This window comes from Petaurus breviceps, unplaced genomic scaffold (assembly GCF_028583685.1).
Source record: "Petaurus breviceps papuanus isolate PSGF00001 unplaced genomic scaffold, PetGlider_PUasm1.0 176, whole genome shotgun sequence".
NCBI classification, from domain to species: domain Eukaryota; kingdom Metazoa; phylum Chordata; class Mammalia; order Diprotodontia; family Petauridae; genus Petaurus; species Petaurus breviceps.
In genome coordinates, this window is record NW_027185771.1 from 4186504 (window position 1) to 4207904 (window position 21401).

At 44.5% G+C, this 21401-nt stretch overlaps 2 protein-coding genes and 1 pseudogene across 4 annotated transcripts in view; 2 read left to right on the forward strand and 1 right to left on the reverse strand.

The window, feature by feature from the left end:
- Positions 1-1092, forward strand: part of FANCA (FA complementation group A) — a 114954-nt gene extending 113862 nt beyond the window's left edge. For all 3 annotated transcript variants that reach the window (XM_069085513.1, XM_069085511.1, XM_069085514.1), the window contains one exon: positions 400-1092. In XM_069085513.1, coding sequence (XP_068941614.1) covers positions 400-507 — 108 coding nt within the window. In that variant the 3' untranslated portion in view covers positions 508-1092. The remainder of the gene's footprint in view (positions 1-399) is intronic.
- ZNF276 (zinc finger protein 276) lies at positions 663-17480 on the reverse strand. The gene is made up of 11 exons (XM_069085515.1): positions 17340-17480; positions 12587-12890; positions 12207-12259; positions 11633-12085; positions 10510-10588; positions 9288-9371; positions 7097-7204; positions 6939-7014; positions 3199-3316; positions 1775-1874; positions 663-1445 (listed from the first exon to the last, which is right to left on the reverse strand). The coding sequence occupies exons 2-11, from the start codon at positions 12868-12870 to the stop codon at positions 1157-1159; spliced, it is 1644 nt and encodes a 547-aa protein (XP_068941616.1). The 5' UTR covers positions 12871-12890; positions 17340-17480; the 3' UTR covers positions 663-1156.
- Positions 17481-19405: 1925 nt separating this feature from the next.
- LOC138159571 (ATP synthase membrane subunit K, mitochondrial pseudogene) lies at positions 19406-20287 on the forward strand (annotated as a pseudogene).
- Positions 20288-21401: the final 1114 nt, after the last annotated feature.

The window sequence follows — 21401 nt, forward strand, 5'->3', positions numbered from 1 at the left end:
CATAGAGCTGTTCAAGTTCATGTCTTAAGAATTAGCATCATTCTCTCATACTCTACCCCTCCAGTAGATTGTTAGTTGAAGCAATAAGAATTCTCTGTTGAACTTGATCATATGGGGGGTTAGTTATCAAGCAAGAAAAGTAAAGTGCCTTGGGATCTTTGCTCCAAACTGTGCTACTTTTATCACTTATTAAATATTCAAGGTCAGCATTAACCTGCAGGTGCCATTAGATTGCAGACCAAGCTGTTGATAGGCTTGGGTTCTGTGTTTGGCTTTGATAGATAAAACAAGTATTTAAAGTCTACTCTCACCAGGAAACCTCTGCCCTTGGGTTTAGTTGGTAAAGTGTTGTAGGATGGTCTGGCAGCAATTGCAGTCAAAAAATGTGTTTTCTTATAGCTATTGGCCACCTGTGAAGAGCTGGACCCAGAGATGAAAGCTGCCCTCCTGAATGGCCAGCAGTCCCCTGAAGAAGCTGACTTATACGGTGAACCTCTTCTCTTCTGAAGGATGTCTGTGCTAGGGGTGCCTTGTCCCAAGGGTGGCTTTTGTTGGTACAACAATTTGGCTATGCTTCCTAAGCAGTTTTAAACTGAGGAATAGAGAGACCACTTTTTTTACTGGACAGAGGCAGCAGAATACCAGTGTTCATCAGCCCAGGCTACTTTGTAAATAATTTATTACAAGCATAACCATGGAGCTCTTGTTACACTAAAAAGTGGATTACAAATACCTTCAATTGCTTTGAGGCAGGGATAATCAATTATTTAAAATCTGAGCCTGGTTCCAAGTCACTCATTTTCCTAGGGGAAATGAACCTCTTGCCCTGCAGAAGAAGAGCTACAGTACAGACTTGAGGGGCTGTTCCATGATCGAACATATGAGGACACCCTACTTCTACCAAAGCAGATGTGTACACATCTGTCCATACCCTTAGAGTGATTCCATTCCATTTAAACCCTGCTTCATTGGACATATGCACAGGCAAAAAAAAAATAAAGCATGGTTGTTATCTTTGTGTTGGAGCAAGCTGAAACTATTGCCATTGAGTCCAGTTGAGTTGGAGAAGCTATTAAAATCTTTTGTTAAAAATTCTATTTGATCATTTGATTTGTACAAGGATGAATGACTATCCACACTGAACCTTTCCAGGCTTTCAGGTGGGTTCTTGTTGTGCAAGCAGTTCAGGTTTGACAGCCTGACTTTCCATCGTCCCTGAGGGGTTCATTAGACCAGTTGGCTGCTCACTCTGCAGTGGTTTGCCTTTGTCCTGGTTCTGGGTCAGTGGATGCACCATGGACATGTGGACATTCAGGTTGTGAGCCTTCTCAAAACGTCGGCCACACTGGTCACAGGCAAATTCCAGCTCTGTCTCAGCTTTGTGTTTGGTCATGTGGTATTTCAGAGATGCTCGCTGCCTGCACTGGAACCCACAGATTTCACATCTGAGAGACAGAAAGAGAGTGAAGGACAGATCCATTGTGGGGTCTGAACTGCCATTTACAAACTATTCAGTCTCACCAGCTCTTGAAAACTGATATAATTAAACTTGAAACTTATTTTTAAAAAACGAACTATCATTAAATTAACAGCTGCATATATAAAGAGATGATAGAAATAAATGCGTGAGAGAAAAAAACAGACTTCTAAGTCATTACAGTGGCCTAAATGCAGGAAGGGGAAATAAAAGACAAGACCCATCCCTTTTTCCCCTTAACTAAAAACAATATCCTAAAACCAAGTCTTTCATTAGAACTGCCTCACCCACACTTACTGGAGGGGCTTTGCTCCTGAGTGACGCATCTGGTGAACCGAAAGGTGCTTGCGCTGTTTGAACGTCTGTCCACATTCATCGCAGATATAATTCCGTACCTCTGCAATACCCCCCCAAAAGAGTGAGACTCAAATTCAATTCCCCCTTCACAGTTTCTAAATATAACCAAGGGAAGACAGACTGATCCAGATTGTCTATTTTCATCCTAATTTCTATTTCCAAGGAAATGGTCAGGAGAAGAGGAAAAAGAATATTAATATCTACTTCAGAAGGACCAGGCAAATAACCACGTGGTTAAAGAGTTATGCCTGAGGCTTTTCCAGGGTAAATGAAAACTTTACTATTTAGGCAAGTGTGTTCGGTGGAAAGGGAGGGATATAGCTTGAATTATGAATTTTACATTATAGAAGTGAACATCAAAAATCAAGCTGAGTTAAGGAATGTTGCCAAATAAAAGTTGCCAGCTTCTTTTTTTTGTAGCGGGGAGGGGTGTGATAAAATTATCTGCTAATCATGCTTGTTTGAAGAGTTGTTTAAAAATTATTTCTCTTTAGGTAAACATTCCCTCTCCAACCAAGCTTATCCTATTTGTTTAGCTAGGCTGTTTTTGCTAAAGTAAAGGGAAACTCACTGGGAGCCTGGCCTTTGACATTGGTGTCTGTCACCCAAGAGCTTTCCTGGCTCTTCAGAGAGGCTCACCATAAAGTGGTGGAGCCAAGATGATGATAAGAACAGCAAGCATTCCCATCCCTCTTCAAGGTTCTCACTTGATGCTCACAGCAGCCCAGCTCTGGGAGGGAGGTGCTGTTATTGTCCCCATTTTATAGATGAGGAAAGCTGAGTCACACAGTTAACTACCAAATCGTGCAGAGTTTATGCTTTGCATAAGTGGAGAGATTATCCTTGCTAACAAAATTATGTAATCTTGAATGGTAAAGATAAACTTTAGCTAAGCCCAAATTAGTGGGAACTATATGTATGAGGCTAGAATTTTTTTAATATTAACAATTTTCTGAAGTGATGAATCTCCCCCCTTTCTCCTCCCCTAAAAAATTTTCCTTTATGTCTCATTATTGTTATGATTAAGGATATTCTTAGTCATGTATGGGTTAAATTAAGTTAAATGGCTTCTGGGGTCCTTTCCAACTCAGAGATTTTGTTTCTGTTGACTTGGGGAACACACTGCACAGTAAATAAACAGTGTAGAGATAGTGTTCATCTTAATCATGAACCTTAAAATTTTGATTCCTAAAATACCAGGACCATGCCAGAAAAAGACTAAGGCAGTAAAGAAGCCTTATGAACCCATAAGCCTATCCAGATTCTGATGAAGAGGCCTGACCTGCCAATGTCCTTTAGTCCAAGTGTACAAAAGGAGGCAAACCAGGAAGGCCTGTGAGGGCCTAGAGCAGAGGGCAGCCTACCTGTGTGAATGAGCTTGACATGGCGTTGCAGATAGCGGTCGATCATGAATACCTTGTTGCAGCCAGGGTGGGGGCAAGGCCTTTCTCGTACTTCCTCATGATGCTCCTTTATATGTTTCTACAAATGAGAAAAAGAGATCAATGGATACGCTTGAAGTAGCCTTTTCCCCTCACAGGGACTGTAACCATCTTAAGCTCTACAGAAGGGCCAGTAAGAACAAGAGGCTCTGAGACCATCCTAGTAACCCTTGCTCAAGAGTCCTCAAAAGGGATTAGTGAAAAGAAGAGACAAAACTCACTATATCTTTCCAGGCCCATATGAGAGCAAAGTGAAGCTGGACAGGTTTTGTTATTCTCTTCTTGGAAAGATAATATGACAAACACTTTCTCTGAATGTCACTAAACTGTTCATACCCTTTGAGGGAAGGCAGCATTGGACACAGAGTCAGGAGGACATAGATTCAGAATTTGGCTTTAGCACCTAACTGGCAGTGTGACCATGGGCAAGTCGCCTCTCCTCTCTGCTTCTCTTTCTTTACGTATAACACAGAAGTACCTCTTTGACACAGGTGTGTGAGGAACAAATGAAAGTGCATATGTGCATGTGTGACATGTACCCTCTGTTCATTTGGCATTAATGAAACGTTTTCTGAAATTTTGACTTGGAGCCCCAATTTTTAAATATGTCCCTAACATTTCAAAAAAATCTTAATGTAATGAAAAATTATAACATCCCTCTCTTTAATGACCTAAACATGGGTATAAGATTATAGAAGAATAGAGGATGAACCAGGGGGACATATCTCAGATGGTCAAGGAATCAACTGAGAAACCTGACATAAATGAATTTCTGACCAAAAAAACCTAGTTGTTGGTTGTGTCCATCCTATCATTTCTGATATTAATAGCTAAAAACAAGGAAAGTGATTGCCATTCTAGACCTATCTAGAATACTGGAAAAGTCCAGTTTTGTGGGTATCATAAGTGCCTTTAGAGCCTGAAAAAAGTCTTCATTCAATGAAGAAGAGACTTTTCTATTGCAGAAGCACAGCTTTATTTTAATTGTACAATAAAGTATAAAATTTGAGCCTGAATATTGAATTTGAATATATGTGAGCTTTAAAAGCAACTATTCTCTGAGTTTGTATTCCCACAGAAGATAAACATTTTTCTTTGTGAAGATACTGGGCTTCAGTATCTCTCACACTGGGTGTGCTTCACTCAAATCTACCATTTGAGGAAAACCCATGGGCCATTGCAGAAGCCTTCTTATTCATGACTCTGCTTCTCCTTTCCTTGATCTGTCCTTCAAAGAGCTGCCAAAATGATATTCCTAAAACACATCACATTGTGTCACTCTCCTCAGAAAACCTTTACTGGCTCTCTAATACAACTAGGATCAAATGAAAAATCCTTAGCCTGTTACTTAAAGCTCTCTACAACATGATGTAATGTTAATGGGACTTAAGATCTTCCCCATCCATTAACAGGCCTCATGTGAAGCCCATTAAGGGAAGCTTGCTTAGGGGAGGCTTGCTTGTAGAAAGGCTTTCACACCTTTTGCTATTTCTAATTAGACACTGAGTCAGGAGGGTTGTGATGCCTTCTAGCTCAGAGAAGTGTATATATCCTCAGAGGTGGTATTTTGCTTTGAGAGCTCACTTATGAGGATCTTGTGATCTACCTGGTCAAGATTCTGAGTGATGGTATGTTCAGAGCTCCCCAACTGCTCAGACGTAAAGGCTTTCTCGATCCAGGGGTGTATGTAAAGTATATAGCAATATTGCTTTGATTCAGGCAGTCAGAGCCCTGTCTGCTGGTCTTTCTTTCTCTACTTGTATTTTCTCTGAAGTTCAGGGTGCTGACTTTTCCCCTGAACTAGTGAATTAATTAAAAAGATTGTTGATCCCTTAAACAGCTATATTTTCTTGTAAAGCAGATCTAAGAACCTATGCTAGCAGCCATCCTGTGTATGCCAGTGTGGTTGCTGCTACACATGGCTCCCTCTCACCTAGATTTCTAGGCTGGTTTCCTACTCTCCTCACATACTCTCCATTCTAGTCTGACCTGCTAGCTCTTCCCTGCCAATGACATTTCATTTCCCATCTCCCTGCAGGGGGTCCCCCATATCTAGGATGCACTTCCCACTTCACTCTCATTTCTCAGAATCTTTAAATTCCTCCAAGAGGTACTACTCCCCACATATACAAAGCTTCCCTAGTTATTAGTTTCTCTTTCTCTCTCACTCTTTCCTTTCTTCCCTCCCTCACTCCCCCCTTGTATGCCCTAGAAGAATATAGGCTCCTTCAAGGCAGGGACTATTTCATTTTTGTCTTTGTATCTCTGAAGATAAGATTTATGAAGATCACAATAGACTGTAACTCTACTTGGGAGCATCTTTTTTAAAGAAAATTAAAAGATTCCAGTACCCCTAACCCATTGCCTTTTCCTCTTATGTCCTTTGTATATACATCATAAGCACTTAATGTTTTGTAAACCTTAAATTGCTATATAAAATTTTTTTCTTGGTCCTAACCTGACTTCATTGGTGAGGAAATTCCTACCAATTCAACTAATAGTATTAAAAACACTGAAAAGTTAAGTGATTTGTCACATGTAGCCAAGATATATCAGAAGTAAGACTAGCTGCGTTTCCATCCCAGATCCACCTTCAACCCCACCAACACATCAGCTGCCACTTAAGAGTCACACAGGGGGTGGCTAGGTGGTGCAGTGAGAAAGAGCTCCAGCCCTGGAGTCGGAGGACCCTAGTTCAGTTCCGGCCTCAGACACTTAACACTCACACAAAAAAACTAGCCGTGTAACCTTGGGCAAGTTACTTAACCCCAATTGCCCTCCAAAAAGGCAAAAAAAAAAAAAAAAAAGAGTCACGCAGCCTAAAAGCCCCAAAGTGTGACAGGTACTTCTGGACATCTTCCCCAAAGGCAGCTCTGGGGGAGATCCAGCATGACAGCCTCTCCTACAGATGCCATAGGTATAGCTATCTGAAGATCCAGAAAAGACAGTTTTCCCCAGAGCCTTTGGCCTTGTCAGTTGGTCCAGCCTCAGAAAATGATGGGGTTCTGGCATTATTACCTTCTGCTTTGCCACTATGTCCTAAGGACCATGGGACCTGTGCTTGAAAGTGCCTGTGTAGGTTCTCTCCTCCTTAGAAGTATATGCCTCTTGAAAACAAGAACTAGACTCCTTTTCTGTTGGTGTCCCCAGCACTGAGCTTTACACATAAGTACTTAATAAATGCTTTTTCAGTCATTATTATTATTTGAACCAAGTGACCCTAAATACCCTAAGGAAGATCGACAGAAAAGTCCTCATATATACTAAATATTCTCCATTTTTTTTATGATAGCAAATAACTGGAAACAAGTAGGTGCTCATTGATTTGGAAATGACTGATATCAGGAATGAAATAATAAATCAATGAAATTCTACTGTAACATGGGAGATGACAAAAGGGAGGAATTCAAGACTGCCGTGTCATACTGAGGTTTCTCTTACCATTTGCTTTTTCATTTGAGTTTAATATAAATTTGTTCTGCACCTCTCTTCATCTGTATCTCAATATAATGCTCATACTGACAGATAATACAGCACTTCCCTCATCCCTTCCCATTAATGCTGCTTTGAAGTATAGACACTACCAACCTTGCCTAGGCCATCTTTGAAACTGCTTTGGATCAAACTCCAATGTAAATCCAAATGGCTAATTCTTGCCTTACCTTCATCCCATCTGCCCCTCTGTACACAGCTGTGCAGCCCTGGTAAGGACACTTATAAATGGTAGGCAGCTCTTCCCTGCAATTTAAAGTACCATATGAGTCAGAACTCTTCCCTGAAACCTGTAACAACTATATCATTGTTCCCTCTCCCTACTGACCTTTCACATTTTATCTTCTTCTTCCAACCAGGTTTGGGTCCTGGTTTCTTTCTAATTTTGGGTTCATCTGACTTCTTGGCTTTGTTGTCACTCATCTTGCCAGAGATCCTGAATTAAAAATAGGACACACTGATTTTTTAACTAAGGGTAAAGTTTAATGTCCTATTTATGTCCGTGACCTATACTTCTGTGTGTATGGCATGTTGTGCTCTTACCATACCTACTCATGTAGAAAGTTTTGCAATTTTTTCTTTCTTGAGCTATCACAATTAAAAATATGTATCATGAACACACAAGCTTCCAATCTTCCTGGTATCCTAGCCTCGCAGAATCTCCAAATCTCATTTTGCAGGCCTTAGTATTCTTCATTCATCAGAAGAATAGTTTGGTTCTCTCTAGGAATATAAATATGTATTACCCTCCACCCCCCCCAACCCACCAGGAGTAAAGGATTCAGGAGTAAAAGGGGGAAGAGTGATCTAGTAAGAACTTCAGTCTCTTTTTTTCTAGCTAACTAAAAAAGTATACATTTATCATACATTTTAGAAATATTTCCATCAAAAATACTAAAAGTGTCTGTTACTTAATGACTCAGTATTATCATAAAAGGCAGTTATTATAATATGCCTATCCTCAAGCTATTTAACCATATGGGACTAAAAATGTCCACACACACCCCACCCCCTGCCCCAGACTGTTATGCTTTGGGAGTTTTTGTATTTATTTTTCAATGATTTATCTTTTCTGACCATTAACTGCTTTCTGTGCTGCTATCAACTGGCCTACCTACAGCAGCACCATTTTTAATTTTCTGTTACAAATCTGCTATAAACTGGGAAAGCAGTTAATCAAGCATGTCATAATTGTGTTTCGACTGAAAGCATAAGCAGGCTCTGAGGGAGACTCTGAGGGGTTCTACTTTAGGTAAAGCACACAACTTTTAATAGACTCTGAGCTGTCCACTTTTGTTCAGGAGACACTTATTTCTATCTTGCTTTCTAGTTCTCTTCTATATTCTATATAATAGAGAGTGGCAGATAAGTGAAGTACTGCTTTATAAAGGGAGGGAAATTCCCAAATGTCTAACTTCACAGAGATGTGAAGAAAACTCTTTATAACATTTATAGAAACATGGTCTATTCTAGCCAAAAGATATTTTTAAAACTCTCAAATTACTCCCAATACCTATCATGTAAGGAAATTCTACTGTATACTTTCCAATGCATGAATTACCTGTGTGAATACCTGTGACTAGCTAAAGAATAGGGACATGTCAATCAAATATTAAGTGCCCATAAGGAGTCTTTGGGTTATACATTCCCCAGGTTCAATGAAGTCTTTCTCAATAGTAGTCCTAAAGCAGCTTTAGTGGAATATGAAAAAGATCATTGAAGCAATTCTTGGTGAATGGGGCTCTACCTTTTAAATGCCTATTCTTTGCATTCCATGAACTTTCAATCATTCCTCATTAATAACCGTTATATAATCTAAGATAAATTAACCTCAGTATCCCCAGTTTCGATATGGTAGGGGCATTAATTGACTCATTCCTTTTGAGAGTTCTTAACTGCCCCAACCCATAGACTCACTATATGGCAACTCCCTGTATACATCTTGAGGCCATGTTGCCTTTGTACCATTTTTCTACTCCTTTACCCCCTCCTTTCTACCTCTAGCTTTGGGAAGAGTAATCAAATCAAATTCCTGGAAAGATCAGGGCAATTAAATGTCCTTTGACTATTCACCTCCCTACTCCAAAACAGTCCTTCCCAATTGTACTACTACTTTTTTATTTGTTGTCTCCCCTTATTAGAATGTAAGCTCCTTGATGGAAGGGATTGTATTTTTATATTTGTATCCCCAGTCAGGCACATAGCACAAAATAAATCCATTTTCTCTTGTTCAGTTATATATAGCCTGAAAGAAACTGTAGGGGCTTTCTTCACAGACCCATGCTGACCAAATAGACCCCAGGCTCATTCTTAGCAAATCGAATTTTAAGAGGCTTTAAGGGATCATGCCAGGCAAACAGCCCAAGCACTTTATGGGGGAAAAAGACACATGTAAAAAAACATTTTTCTGTCACTTTCTTCACCATACTCAAGCCAGGATACCAATCCCTAGAATTACCTACTTAATACCAAATCACTACCCAAAAATTTACTTGTAGACAAGAATGTAAAGCCCTCACTTCTTTTCTGGATAAGGCTCAAAGGATTCATCAGATGATTGAGTATTTCTCCTCTTGTCATTTTCATCATCACTCAAGAAGTCTCTGAAAAAGAAGAAAGACCTTTTAACAAAGCACTGGCTGAGCAGTGTTAAGGCTTCAACAGCACTAACAATTCTTATCTATAGGCCCTGGCCCTCACCCCTATCTTTTGTAATTTGCCTTCTCTTATCTCTTTACTGAAACATCTTAAAAGTTGAGAACACCAAGACCTCCAAATACATTCCCTACCAAAGTGAATGAACAAACTATCACTAAGCTAAGAATGATTTTATATAACAGAGCTTTTAAGGATAACAAGACTCTTTAGGGCAGGTGGATTAGTAACTTGCCTTTCTCTCCTTTCCATGGGCCTAATTTAGATAACTAGGGTCCCATTTATGTAAGCTTTGATATTTCAACACCTTAAAGCAACAGTGAAACTAAAGCTCAGACCTTCACTCTAAAATATTTGTCCCTAATAAGCAAATTGTGTCCAAGTTAGGAGCATCTCCCCCACTGCCCTGAGTCATACTCCACTCAATAGACCCTTGAATCAGCTCCTGGTCACAGTACTAAGATCCTAAAGGAATTCCTATTTCTGTTCCCTTCTACCACTTAGGCAAAAGCTACTCAAGTCAAAACAAGATCCCCGCCCAGGGAGCAAAGTTCCTTTCTAGTTCATATGTTACGATAACATTTGGGAGTTAGACAAAATTGGTATCTGGAAGGGAGTATCCGAGAGATGATAATTGATGGGGAACAAATACCAGAAGATAGAGTTGTTTTGACAGCTCTTCCAATACTGCCCAAGCCAAAAGAAAAAGAATCATTCAATTGAAAAGGGATTTTTTTTCCTTTCAAAACCACTGGAACTTCGGGTACTAACCCATGTCCAGGAGATCCTAAATTGGAAAGAGAAGCTTAGTCTGGGCTACAACTCTAGCCCACAATAAGCCACCACAAGAAGCATGGTGTACTAGAATGAATGCTAGATCTGGACTTGAGTTCTACTCCTTTATGACTTGGAATAAGTCAAGGATAAAAAGTGGGACCCAATGAATTCTACTAGTCTTTATTTCCAGAACTTAATCCACGAAGGCAGGAGCTCCTGTGGATGACTCTGGGCATTAAAAGTCTACAATGACCAAGTTTTGTTTGTGAAGAAGAAATTTTAAGCTATTTAAACCCACTCTTCTCTCACCCCTCAGAAAGGTCACTGAACTCGTCTTTTACCCGATCATCCAAGGCTGAAGATGAAACCTGCTTCACACTCAATTGCCCTGAGAAATAAAGAAAAAGGCTTGTGTTACCAACATAAAATGGAATTGTAAGACCTGGCGCTGGAGTACTCTGCATGACTTGTCAGTACATGACTTGGTCAGTTTTTTTAATCTGCCACTTGAGAGGGAAAACAGTGTGTGACATCACCAGTCACTGCTATGTGCCTAGGAGAAAGCATTACTTGAATACAGTAGTTATTTCAGGCACAGCTGAGGACTATTTCACCAATTTCCATAAGGCCTGCTGCCAGACAGACAGCTTTTCCCTTAAACATGGCATCTTGTAGTTGGAGCACTAAATACAGTATCCCCATGTGTCATATAGGTCCAAGCTCCACCATTAAAGATAGCCCAAAGATACTATTAGATCTAGTCCCCTATATAACTACTCTGTGTTCATGTCTGCTGGTCAGCTAAAAGAAAAAAAACCAGGTATGACCTATCCCAACGGAGTGTCACCAGGGCATGCTAAAGGAGGCCAGGCGATTGCAGCAGGGACAAACACACCATCCCCAGGCATGACTACCTATTCGCCACCAGTGCATTCTCCCCCCACATCCCATGGAATCAACTTGTTCTACAAAAACAAGTCTGTGTTTTCTGTCTGCAGCATAGGATGAATGGAAGGCTGGGTAGAAGAGAAGTGAATCTTAAGAGGAAACCTGCTGAAACAAGGTCCTGTATATCAAATGACCAAAGAGAAAAAAAACAGGCAGGATAAAGGTGCCCTGCTTTCTCAGCAACTTCGGTGAGAGCAAAAAGTGCCTGACAGTCATTACCCAGCTCCCCCTGTGGCAGAGGGAGATCCACAGACTGCTTCATCCACAATTTCACCACCTATGGCCACCTATGGAGTTGACTATTGTGGGCACAGGGAACTCAAGAACACTGCCAGCCACTTAGGATGACCAGTGGCAAAGAAAGGATGTAAATACAGGCCTATGGGAATGACCAGAATCAAGGGAGCAACAATTAGTCAGTGACTGTGGCAGGCAGTCTAGAATCACCTGCCTGAGTGAGAGCAGAGGGCATGAGACTTCTTACCTTGGGCCCCACTTGGGGGCTGGCTAGGCTCTGGTGGTGAATCTGGCTCAGGCCCCGCTGGGTTGTCATCCAAAGGGGGCTGAACTTCATTTGTGTTGGGCAGCGACTGGCTCTCTGTGCCAGCTGGCACCATGGTCCCTTTGCTCCTAGGACTCTGCAGAACAGCTGCAGGAGGCTTGGTTCCACTGTTGATGGAGAGCCGATGGGATGTTTCTCTGTCCCATTCCCATTTGACAGCCAGTGTGCTGTCAAGCAGCAGGGCACTGCAGTTTGAGTCTGTATCCATGATGTAGTCATGGCCCTGGTCACAGCCCCACACAGCCTGGATGATACCACAGTACTCAGAAGAGAGCATGTTCTGTAGGCTCGGCACTGCCCCACAGCTCACTGCGTGCCCATGGGCCCACCCCACCAATCGGTGCAGGCACTGGGGACTGGAGGTGATCAGATCCACTGTGCAAAGTCAACAAAGACACAAGAGCCCCCAGAAGTGGTTAGTATCCAATAGCAGACATCAGACCAAACATCTGTCATAGGAAACCAGAGATCCCAAGAAGCCAGGTGACATACTCACCTAGACAGGCCCCTTCCTCTGTCTCGGCCTGTGACCCATCGTCGGTGCTGCCCCTGCAAATGGAAGCAGCACCAGTCGGATATCACATGGGGATGGAGGGGGAGGGAGAAAAGGTGGCATAAGCCAGTGAGCCCAGGTCTCTCATCTATATACAACAGAGACCATGCCCTGTCTGCAGTGGAAGATGAAAGTAAACAGCCTTGCGACCTCCTGGGCTGGAGACAGCCCAGGAACCCAACATGAGATGTGGTTCAGGGGCTACAACTGCTGACTTGGGGTCTGTGAGCTCTCTTCCTGCTGCCATCAGCTGTGTGACTCAGGGCAACCTCAAAACATCACCATTCAGCCCAACTCAATATCTTGGTACAAAAACAACCTACTTTCCTCGGGGCTTCCGGTGGCCTGTGGGGGACGTATTGACCCTCTGCAGGAAGGACTTGAGAATGCTGTGACACTTGTAGAACTGGGCATGGCAGTTCTTACAGACAAACTGGGGGAGGGCTGGGTCCTGGTGAATGGGCACCCCCAGCAAGCGCTTGAAGTCCATGAAGAAGACCTGCTCCATCCGGTTCGGCTTCTCACAGCTCTCGCCTGACACCTGACCAAATATGTGGCGCAGACTCCTCGAGGAAAACTTCCCGTGACAGAGGCGGCAGTACCCCATGCTAAGCGGACGGCCTGGGCCTGTGAAGAGAATGAGAAGAGGCAAATGGCACACCAACTGGGCAAGTGGGTTTTTTTTCTACATAGACAAGGCTGAGAGATGAGCTCAGAGACTTCCATGCCTCATTAGAGTGTGTGTGCTGGAAGAGAAGAGATTCTCAACACCCTTACATCTCAAATGCTGCTGAATCCAAAGGCTCTCCATGCCTGAAGGGGGACAAACAGCAATATTTATACCCACAATGCCATCAAACTCACAGCATTCCTGCCAAGCATGGAGCCCTCCCCAGCATCTTCAGACACAAAACTGACTGTATAGGCAATAGTCAAAGCCATGTAATTGGGCTCTGAGCCTATATTCCCAGACTTGAAATGGAGACCTCTAGTGACTGGAGATGATACCAGTACAGAACTTCAGAGTACATAAAATATTAGAGCTGAAAGGGACCTGAGATGAATCCATCCAAAACGATCATTCTGTGAATGAGGAAACTGAGGCCCAGACACAAGTGACTGGTACAAATTCTCAGAGGATTCAAACCAGGCTAATGACACCAAATGTAACATTTTTGCCACCATGCCACAATGTCATCTCATAAGAAGTATTGCTCAGATTCAAATCTAGGTCTCTGAATCTTAGTCGAATGCTGTGTATACTTTACTGTGTATTTCTAGAGAAGCTTTTAAAGAATTCCTGGTATTCTCCCATCAGTAATTTCATTTTTCCTTAGAGTATCCCTATGAGGATAGAGGATGCTGGCCCAGACATGTGTCTGAGCTCTGCCACTCCTAGCTGAATAGCCTAAGGCAGATAACCCTGCCTATCAAATAGGGGTACCACCTGTCCTACCCTACCTAATTCACAGGGTTCCTGTGAGGTTTAAATGAGAAGATAAATATGAAAGCTCTTCCAAAAAATAAATGTCAAGTATTAGGTCTATGATTAATTATTATTCCTTCTTTTACAAATGGGGAAAATGAGACAACAGTCAGATGAACAGTCAGAAGTCATACTATGATTGTCACAAAGGAGGGAACTATAAAACCTCATACCTAATGTTAAACTTCCCATATCAGTATCTATGGACAATAATAAATAAGGCACATAGAAGCAGGAAATTTCCATGTAAGTATTACTGAATGGCCAGTGATATCAGTCATATGATCAGCATTTATTAAGTTCTTACCACATGCCAGGCACTGTGGTAAGTATTATGGATAGAAAAACAAAAATGAAACAATCCCTTCCCTCAAGGAAGAGAATATCCATTCTCTTCATTCACAGATATAACCACATATGCTCTTGGAGCCTGAAGAGTTCTCTCTCATAGGAGAGAGCCTGGTCTGTGCTACTGTGGTTTTCAACCCTGTTCAGAAAAATATCTAAATTACAATGTACAGGAAAAATTATATGGCCCTAGAACATGGCACAAATTTTCTCAGCAAGGCAATATTTTCAGCATCACTAAAGGTCCCTTATTTTATAGAGGAGGAAAATGAGGCTATTGTTACTACCAATTAGCATTAGAGCTGGTACCAGAACCCTAGTACATCGCTTCTAACTCCTAAAACTGTGCTCTTCATAATATAACATGTCTTTCTGGAGTGTTTTCCACAGAATTAGAGGGCATTTCACACCCATTTTACAGAAGCCCTCCCTCCCTAAATATTGTTCCCAGGTGGTAATTCCTGCTGTTGCTTCTGCTAGTAACAGCAGCCACTATGACCAGCCACAATTGGAGGAGGAAAAAGACTATCTGGGGGAATAAGGGAGGGCAGGAAGAGGAACAGAATCTCTCTTCTACTCTTCAAACCCAGAGACAAGACTCTAGCCTTTAGACTAGCACCTAAAGAGGCACTTAGGAAGAATTCTCAAAATCCTCCAATATTATTCCCCTCCTCCCAACCCCTAAGAGAGGCAGGCTGAAGTAATACATACTCTTGATGCTTTTAATGGACATCTCATCTCAGATCAAGTCAGCAGAGTTAAGAGTATTAACATTGGGCAGCCTTCTCCCTGTTCTCCACCCCTTTCCCCAGTTAAATCATACTTCCTGTTCTCTGAATGGTCTTACACTCAGCTACCTATGGCTCAGTGTGCCTCCCTAAACAGACACAGGGAATCTTTCCCCCTGCAGACTTGGGGCCCACTCACCAATCTGGTAGGGGGATCCAGCACCACACAGTGCTTATTGCCAGGATCAGGGTTTGACTTTAGTCCCCTGATCAGTTCAACCAAAGTTCTGTTCAGGCTAGTACAAAGTGTCTGAGACTTAGGAAGCAAGGATAGAATTCGGCTTCCCAGCTTTCTGAGTGGCTGGCTGTCAGGAAAAGTGACTCATCTTTCATTTTGGTAAGGAAACTGAAGAACAGAACCTTCCAAAGCGCTGCTTTGGCAGAGCCTCCAGAACTCTTTTGTCTCAGGACTCTCAGCAAAAACGATCATTCAGCTTCAAGGGATAGGTTCTGACCAGTTCATTTCAGGATTTTAGTGCCCATTCCACAACTAGGTAAGTCCTAGTGATTTTTACTTTTAACTCTCAACATTATCAATGTAAGTGCAGGCCAGTATTGGGCATCCAATCAAAAACTTTCACTGACAGGAAAAGAAACAAACTATGTAAATACTACATAGCTAAGTAAGGTCCAGCGACCATTAATTGGTCAAATGATGTGAATGGGGCTAGAAAAGCAAAAGCTATCATAGGGACTAATAGCACCCTCCTCCTACCCCCAACCCATCCCCCCTGTAAAAGGAAGGTTTGAAAGGTACCAGGAAATGGACAGTGTAGCATGTGAGCAGAGCCAGTGGAACTATGATGAAACACCCTCCGAGCAGCACTAAGCAGCTGTGGCTTTCAGCACTTGTGAAACAAACCAATCTGTTACCAAACTAGTAGCTTTCACACCAACCCTCTCTCTAGTTACACTGTAGCCAGAAACAAGAAAGAGATACACAAGGAATGCTTATCTAACAATAGGCTTTTCAAGGACCAGTTTTCTAATGTTATAAGTTATTACCTAAAGGGAAACAAATTAATTCTTGGTCTCCTTATTTATATACCAAGCAGGGGACATTGAAGTCAGACTTGTTACTGTTGCTCAGTTGATTTTCAGTCGTGTCCAACCCTTCCTGACCCCATTTGGGGTTTTCTGGGCAAAGATACCGAAGAAGTTTGCCGTTTCCTTCCTTCTTCAGCTCATTTCACAAATGAGGGGACTGAGGCAAATAGGGTTAAGTGAATTGCTCAGGGTCAGACAGCTAGTGAGTATATGAGCCAAAGGTGAACTCAGGGAGAAGAAGCATGATCCTGATTCCAAGCTGACTTCAGCTGATCAGGTTGAATAGAATATTTTTTACATACATGGCTGTGGGCCTGACCACATAGCCTGGAATCACTGGGTCCAAAGTTCCAGTCCCTACCACACACCAGTTCACCGATGGTTAATTGTCTAGTTCTCCCAACCTAGAAAAGAGATATCTCTCTCTCTATCTGTGTCTCTCTTTCTCTCTCTGTCTCTCTCAAAAATAATACTGTACCTACCTATGGTGAAAAGACTCATGTAAAGAGAAAGAACTCTTGGAGGTAAAAACATGACTTCTAGTGACTGAAGGAAGATATGGGGATAGATAGATAGATACTGACGTGAAAAAAAACAGGTTAATGATGGATCTGGAAGAGCAACAGAGGCTACTTTTATAGGTTTAGGATGCCATTTCAAATGTACAACACAAGTGGCCACTGCCTGAAAGCTCTCAAGACTGAGAGCAAAGTGTCAGAATTTGAGCAAATTTGTCAGTTTACAGGACAGATTGGCATATGACTGAGCTAGGATCTGCCAAGCCATGTGACCTTGGAAAAGTCCCTTAATGTTTATGGGCATCAGTATTGGACTAAGTGATCTCTAGGGCCCCTTCCAGTTCTAAATCCTTGGGAGTCCATAATTCCCACTAGTTGAGAGGAAACTTTGCAGGGTTCCTGCGGGGTGGGAGGCCAAAGCCAGCAACCCCTTGGGATGTCTGTGACTATATTAACGAGTTGGGGGGGGGGGGGCGGTGATACCTAGGGATTTCTCTGTATGTATGGTGAGAGAAAATGTGATAGGAAATGAATGGGGGACTGGCTGGGTGACCTTGGGCAAGTTGATTCCTCTCTGGGCCTCAGTTTGCTCATCTGTCAATGGGGAGGGGGCCTGGACTTGATGATGGTGATGATGATGATGATGATGATGATGATGATGAAGGGGGGGGGGGGAAGGCTCACACAACGCCCTCCCCGGAACACTCCCAGGGTGGGGACGCCGGCTTTGGAGTTCGGGAGAGTCCGAGACGGAGACGGCCGGTCCCTGGACCTGGAGCTTAAGGGGGAAAGGGCCGGCACCAAGAGCCCGAGCCAGGCTAAGCGGGGGCGGCGCGGGGATTCGAACCCAGGGCTCGCGAGTGCACGCGGGTCTCGGGCCAGCACCAACCTGCCTCCTCGGGGCCGTCCTCGGCCACGGTCACGGTGGCAGCCTCGTCGTCGTCCTCGTCCTCCCCGCAGACGCGGGGCGGTCCCGCGCCCCAGCTGCCCCCGGGCCGCGGCTGGGCCTCGGCCGCCCCCTCGCCGTCCTCTTCCGGCCCCTCGCCGCCTCCGCCCGCCCGCGGGGCCCGGGCCCGGCTGCCGGGGCCGCTCGTGGCGGCGGCCGCGAGCCCGCGCTTCCCGGCCGCCCCCGGAGACAGGAAGCGGCCCAGGCGGTCCCGCTTCATGGCGGCCGCTGCGGCTGCGGCTAGAGGCCGGCCGCGCTCATGGCCCGCCGCCCCCGCCGCCGCCGCCGCCGCCGCCGCCGCGCCCCTCTCCGGGGCCGGGGGAGGAGCCAGGCCGGGCCGGCGGGCGAGCGAGGCGACCGGAAAGGCGGCACGAGGGGCCCCGGCGGCGGCGGCGAAGGCGGCAACGGCAGCGCTCTCTGCCGGCCCGGGGGGCCCGCGGGTCCAGAGCGGCGCGGCCCCGGCCCGCCCCGGGCCAGCCCAAGGTCACCGGCGAGCGCCCGAGCAGGCGTAGCCGCGGTTCTGCCGCCCCGAGCGGGTGCTGCTGGGCCTCAGGGGGGCCGCGCGGGGCCGGGCCAGGGGCACCAACATTGGCCTGCAAAGAGCCCCCGCCCTCCCGCCGCTACCCCCGGAAAGCAGCTTCATTTATGGGCGCGGGGAGCTCGGAGGGCTCCAAGCAGGGCGGTGCTGACACATGTTTAACTCTGCCGCCCCCCAAAATGTGTGCAAGGCTCACATATACGTTTATCTGCTCCCCTTAAATCTGAACAGTCAGCAAAACCAAACCCTGACTTGTTGCGTCGGCCCATTTTTGGAGTGTAAATATGCATGCTGAAAATCTGCCCGGAGCTAGCTCCTGCACACCCTGGCCCAACCTTTGCCAGCTTCTTCTATTAATCTCCTCTATGCAATCTAAGACCCCACCAAGCTGAGCGTTGGCGCTTTCTTCCATTAAGCAGGAAGCACACTTTCTGGCCTCCCTGCTAGGCTCTATCTTAGGCTTGAAACATCCCCTTTCCCCCTCTTCTACCAAATTCTTACAAATCTTTCAAGGTCCACATCCCTCTTGAAACCTTTTTCCTTTACAAAAATAATTCTCTTAAGACTTCGTGTTTCATTTTTTCTTCTCTAATGTGAGACATAATCCCTATTTGTACTGGTATCTCATTCCCCTTCTAAATTGTGATCTTTAAAGGCAAAGGCTTATTTCTGGCCCCAATTTTATATCATCCCCAACACCTGACATAACATTGTACACAGTGGTTATTTAATGCATGCTTTTGTATTTCAATAATAGCAACTCACATATAAAGAATGCTTTGGGGGGGGGGGGCAGACCGGTGATTTCGAAAGCATGAGGAACTCCTGGTGTAGGGTTGTCCTCCACCAATGCAGATCAGAGTCCCGTATAACTTGTAGTCATGCAGTTTCATGAGGCACAGAGAGGTTAAGGGATTTGTCCTTGGTCACAAGTGTGTGGGAGAGAATCTAGTTCTTACTCATTCCAAGGCTTATTATCATATATCCCTTACCCCAGTAGCCTCTCTTTATAACACTTAATGGTTTACAAAATACTTTGCATACCTTATCTCATTTGATCCTCACAACCCTTGAGGGCAATTAGGGTAGTTGGCATTATTATCCCTATCTTACAAAAGGGGAAATTAAAGCCCAGAGAGATTTGCCCAAGGTCACAAAATAAACCTAGCTAGAATTTTTACTCTGGACTTCCGAATTCTTCGGAGTTGCTTGAACTGGCCGAGGTGCTGAAGACTAAAGACAAGGCTAAATTAAAATTAACTACAATAACAACAGCTAGGATTTATACAATGCTTTAAAGTTTTAAAAGTGCTTCACCTATGTTAACTTATTTGATCCTCACAATAACTATGGGATTTTTCATCTGTTTCCATCTTTGACTGAACTGGCCAGAGTATTTCGATTCTGAAGGCTAAAGAAATAAGCAGAAATTATTTTTTAAAATTCATCCAAATTCAACAGTAGAACTTTCTCCTTGGTTTCCTCTTTCTTCTCAACTTCTTTACAGCCTCCCAAATCCATCCACTCTCTGCTTCAGCAAAGTACAAAGTATTGAAGGAAACCATTCTTTTCCCTTTCCTGGACTAAGCAAACCCAAATTTGATCTCCTTCAGACTTTAAAAGTAGGGCTCCCAGCGGGTCGATATTGGGGGCGGGTGGCAGGGGACAGCGAAGGGCAGCGGCTGCGGCGGCTTCTGCTATCGGGATTTCAGTTATGGAAGGTCCAGAATCTGATAGTCAGTATCACTTCACTGGTTTTAAGAAATACTTCAATTCATACACTCTTAATGGCAGAAAGAATTATGTACTGGCCACGTATGGTGGCCACTCACTTTGCTCATACTTTACTTCAAGGCAAAGGTCTAAAAAACACCAACCATGAAAGCAACATAAATGAATCCAGTATGTGTGTATGTGTATACTTTGTCCATCATCAAGTTCCCTGGCTAAAGGACCTGCTGTCAACTTAGTATGTGATCTAAGTTCTTGAAATAAAAAACGAACTCAGGAAAAAAAAAAAGTAGGGCACCCAGAGAGTCTAAACTAGAAGTAAAGTACTTAAGGGGAGAGGAAAAATCCGTTAGTCCGGAGCAATGTGATAGAAAAAGAAAAACAAGTAGGACTTCAGAGAGTTCTGGGTGACTTTGGGCAAGTCTCATGCCTTCTCTGAACCTGAGTTTCCTCATCTACAAAAAGCCTGAGTTAGGAATGCTAAACTCTAAGGCTCCTTCTAATTCTGAAAACGTATACCTTCTTAAAGAGAAAAGAGTGAGGAAGAGGTGAAGGGTGAGGGGAGGGAGATAATTTGGAAGTGAAAATAAAACTGAATTTTAAAAAGGGGGGGGAGCTGCTAGGTGGCACAATGAATAGAGCACCAGCTCTGGAGTCAGGAGAACCTGGGTTCAAGTCTGGCCTCAGACACAACATAAAAATTAGCCGTGTGACCTTAGGCAAGTCACTTAACCCCAATTGCCCTCCAAAAAGCAAAAAAACAAAAACAAAAAGGGAATCTTTCAGATCCCACCAATATTGTAACTAAATATTGAGGTTTATCCTTTATTGTGCAATTAAAACAGGATTTTACTGTCATAGATCTAGCGCTGGAAGGGTCTTATTGACTTGCACATGCACCGTGAGCTTCAGAGATGGGACGAGAACCCAGTCACTCTCACTGCAGGGCCAGGGGCTTAACACGGTCCAGCCGGGCTCGGTCCAGCAGATGTACCTTAACTTAGGTGCCAGAGAGAGGGCCGCCCCAGTAGAACTTTCTCCTTGGTCAGGACCCACGCCTGACAGGAGCAGCAGGAGCCTAGAGCCTCAGCAAACTGAGCGAGTGGCGTTCTGCTAGGTGGAAGGAGTTTCCTCCTCGGGAGTTCCTGAGACCACTCAAGATCTGCACGGGGGCGATCTCGGCCCCCAGCCTTGGCCGCCCGCGCGGGTTCTAAACCGTCGAGGTTCCCTGGTTTTGGATCTCCTGAGGGACACTTCTGTGACCTCTTTGCCTCAGTTTCCTGCTCTGTAAAATGAAGGGTTGCATTAGAGGGTCGCTATGGCCCCCTCCATCCCTGGCAATTTATATTCCACTTAGTTGGGGGTTTTGTGCTTATCCGTGCCAAGACAGCTCGACCTCCCGGGCTTGGGGGGCTCAGACGCGGATTCTGGGAGCCAAGTATGGGTGGCGCCTGGAGCGGCTGCGCGGGTCGGTCTATCATCCGCTGAGGGCTGGGGGAGGGGAGAACCCTGCTGGGCATGCGCCGGAGGCTGGCCGGGCGCCTATTCTCACCCCCGAGGAAATCGAGCTAATTAGAAGCTGTCCGGAAGTTCCTGTTTGTGCTTACACTAATGCTGTCCGGGTGAGAGGAAGTGTTTTAACCGTGTGCATCACTGGGACCTCGTTCCCTTGACGCAAGGTTCCGGCCGATCGCAGTCCCCATGCCCGGCCCCGCCCGCCGCCGCCGCCGCCGCCG

Coding starts and splice junctions, on each gene's coding strand:
- ZNF276 (XM_069085515.1), bottom strand. CDS start 12,870: ATGGGGTACTGCCGCCTCTGTCACGGGAAGTTTTCCTCGAGGAGTCTG. Junction 9,372..10,509: donor TTCAGTGACCTTTCTGAGGG/GTGAGAGAAGAG, acceptor CTTCTTTTTCAG/AGACTTCTTGAGTGATGATG. Junction 7,205..9,287: donor GAGCCTTATCCAGAAAAGAA/GTGAGGGCTTTA, acceptor TTTTTAATTCAG/GATCTCTGGCAAGATGAGTG.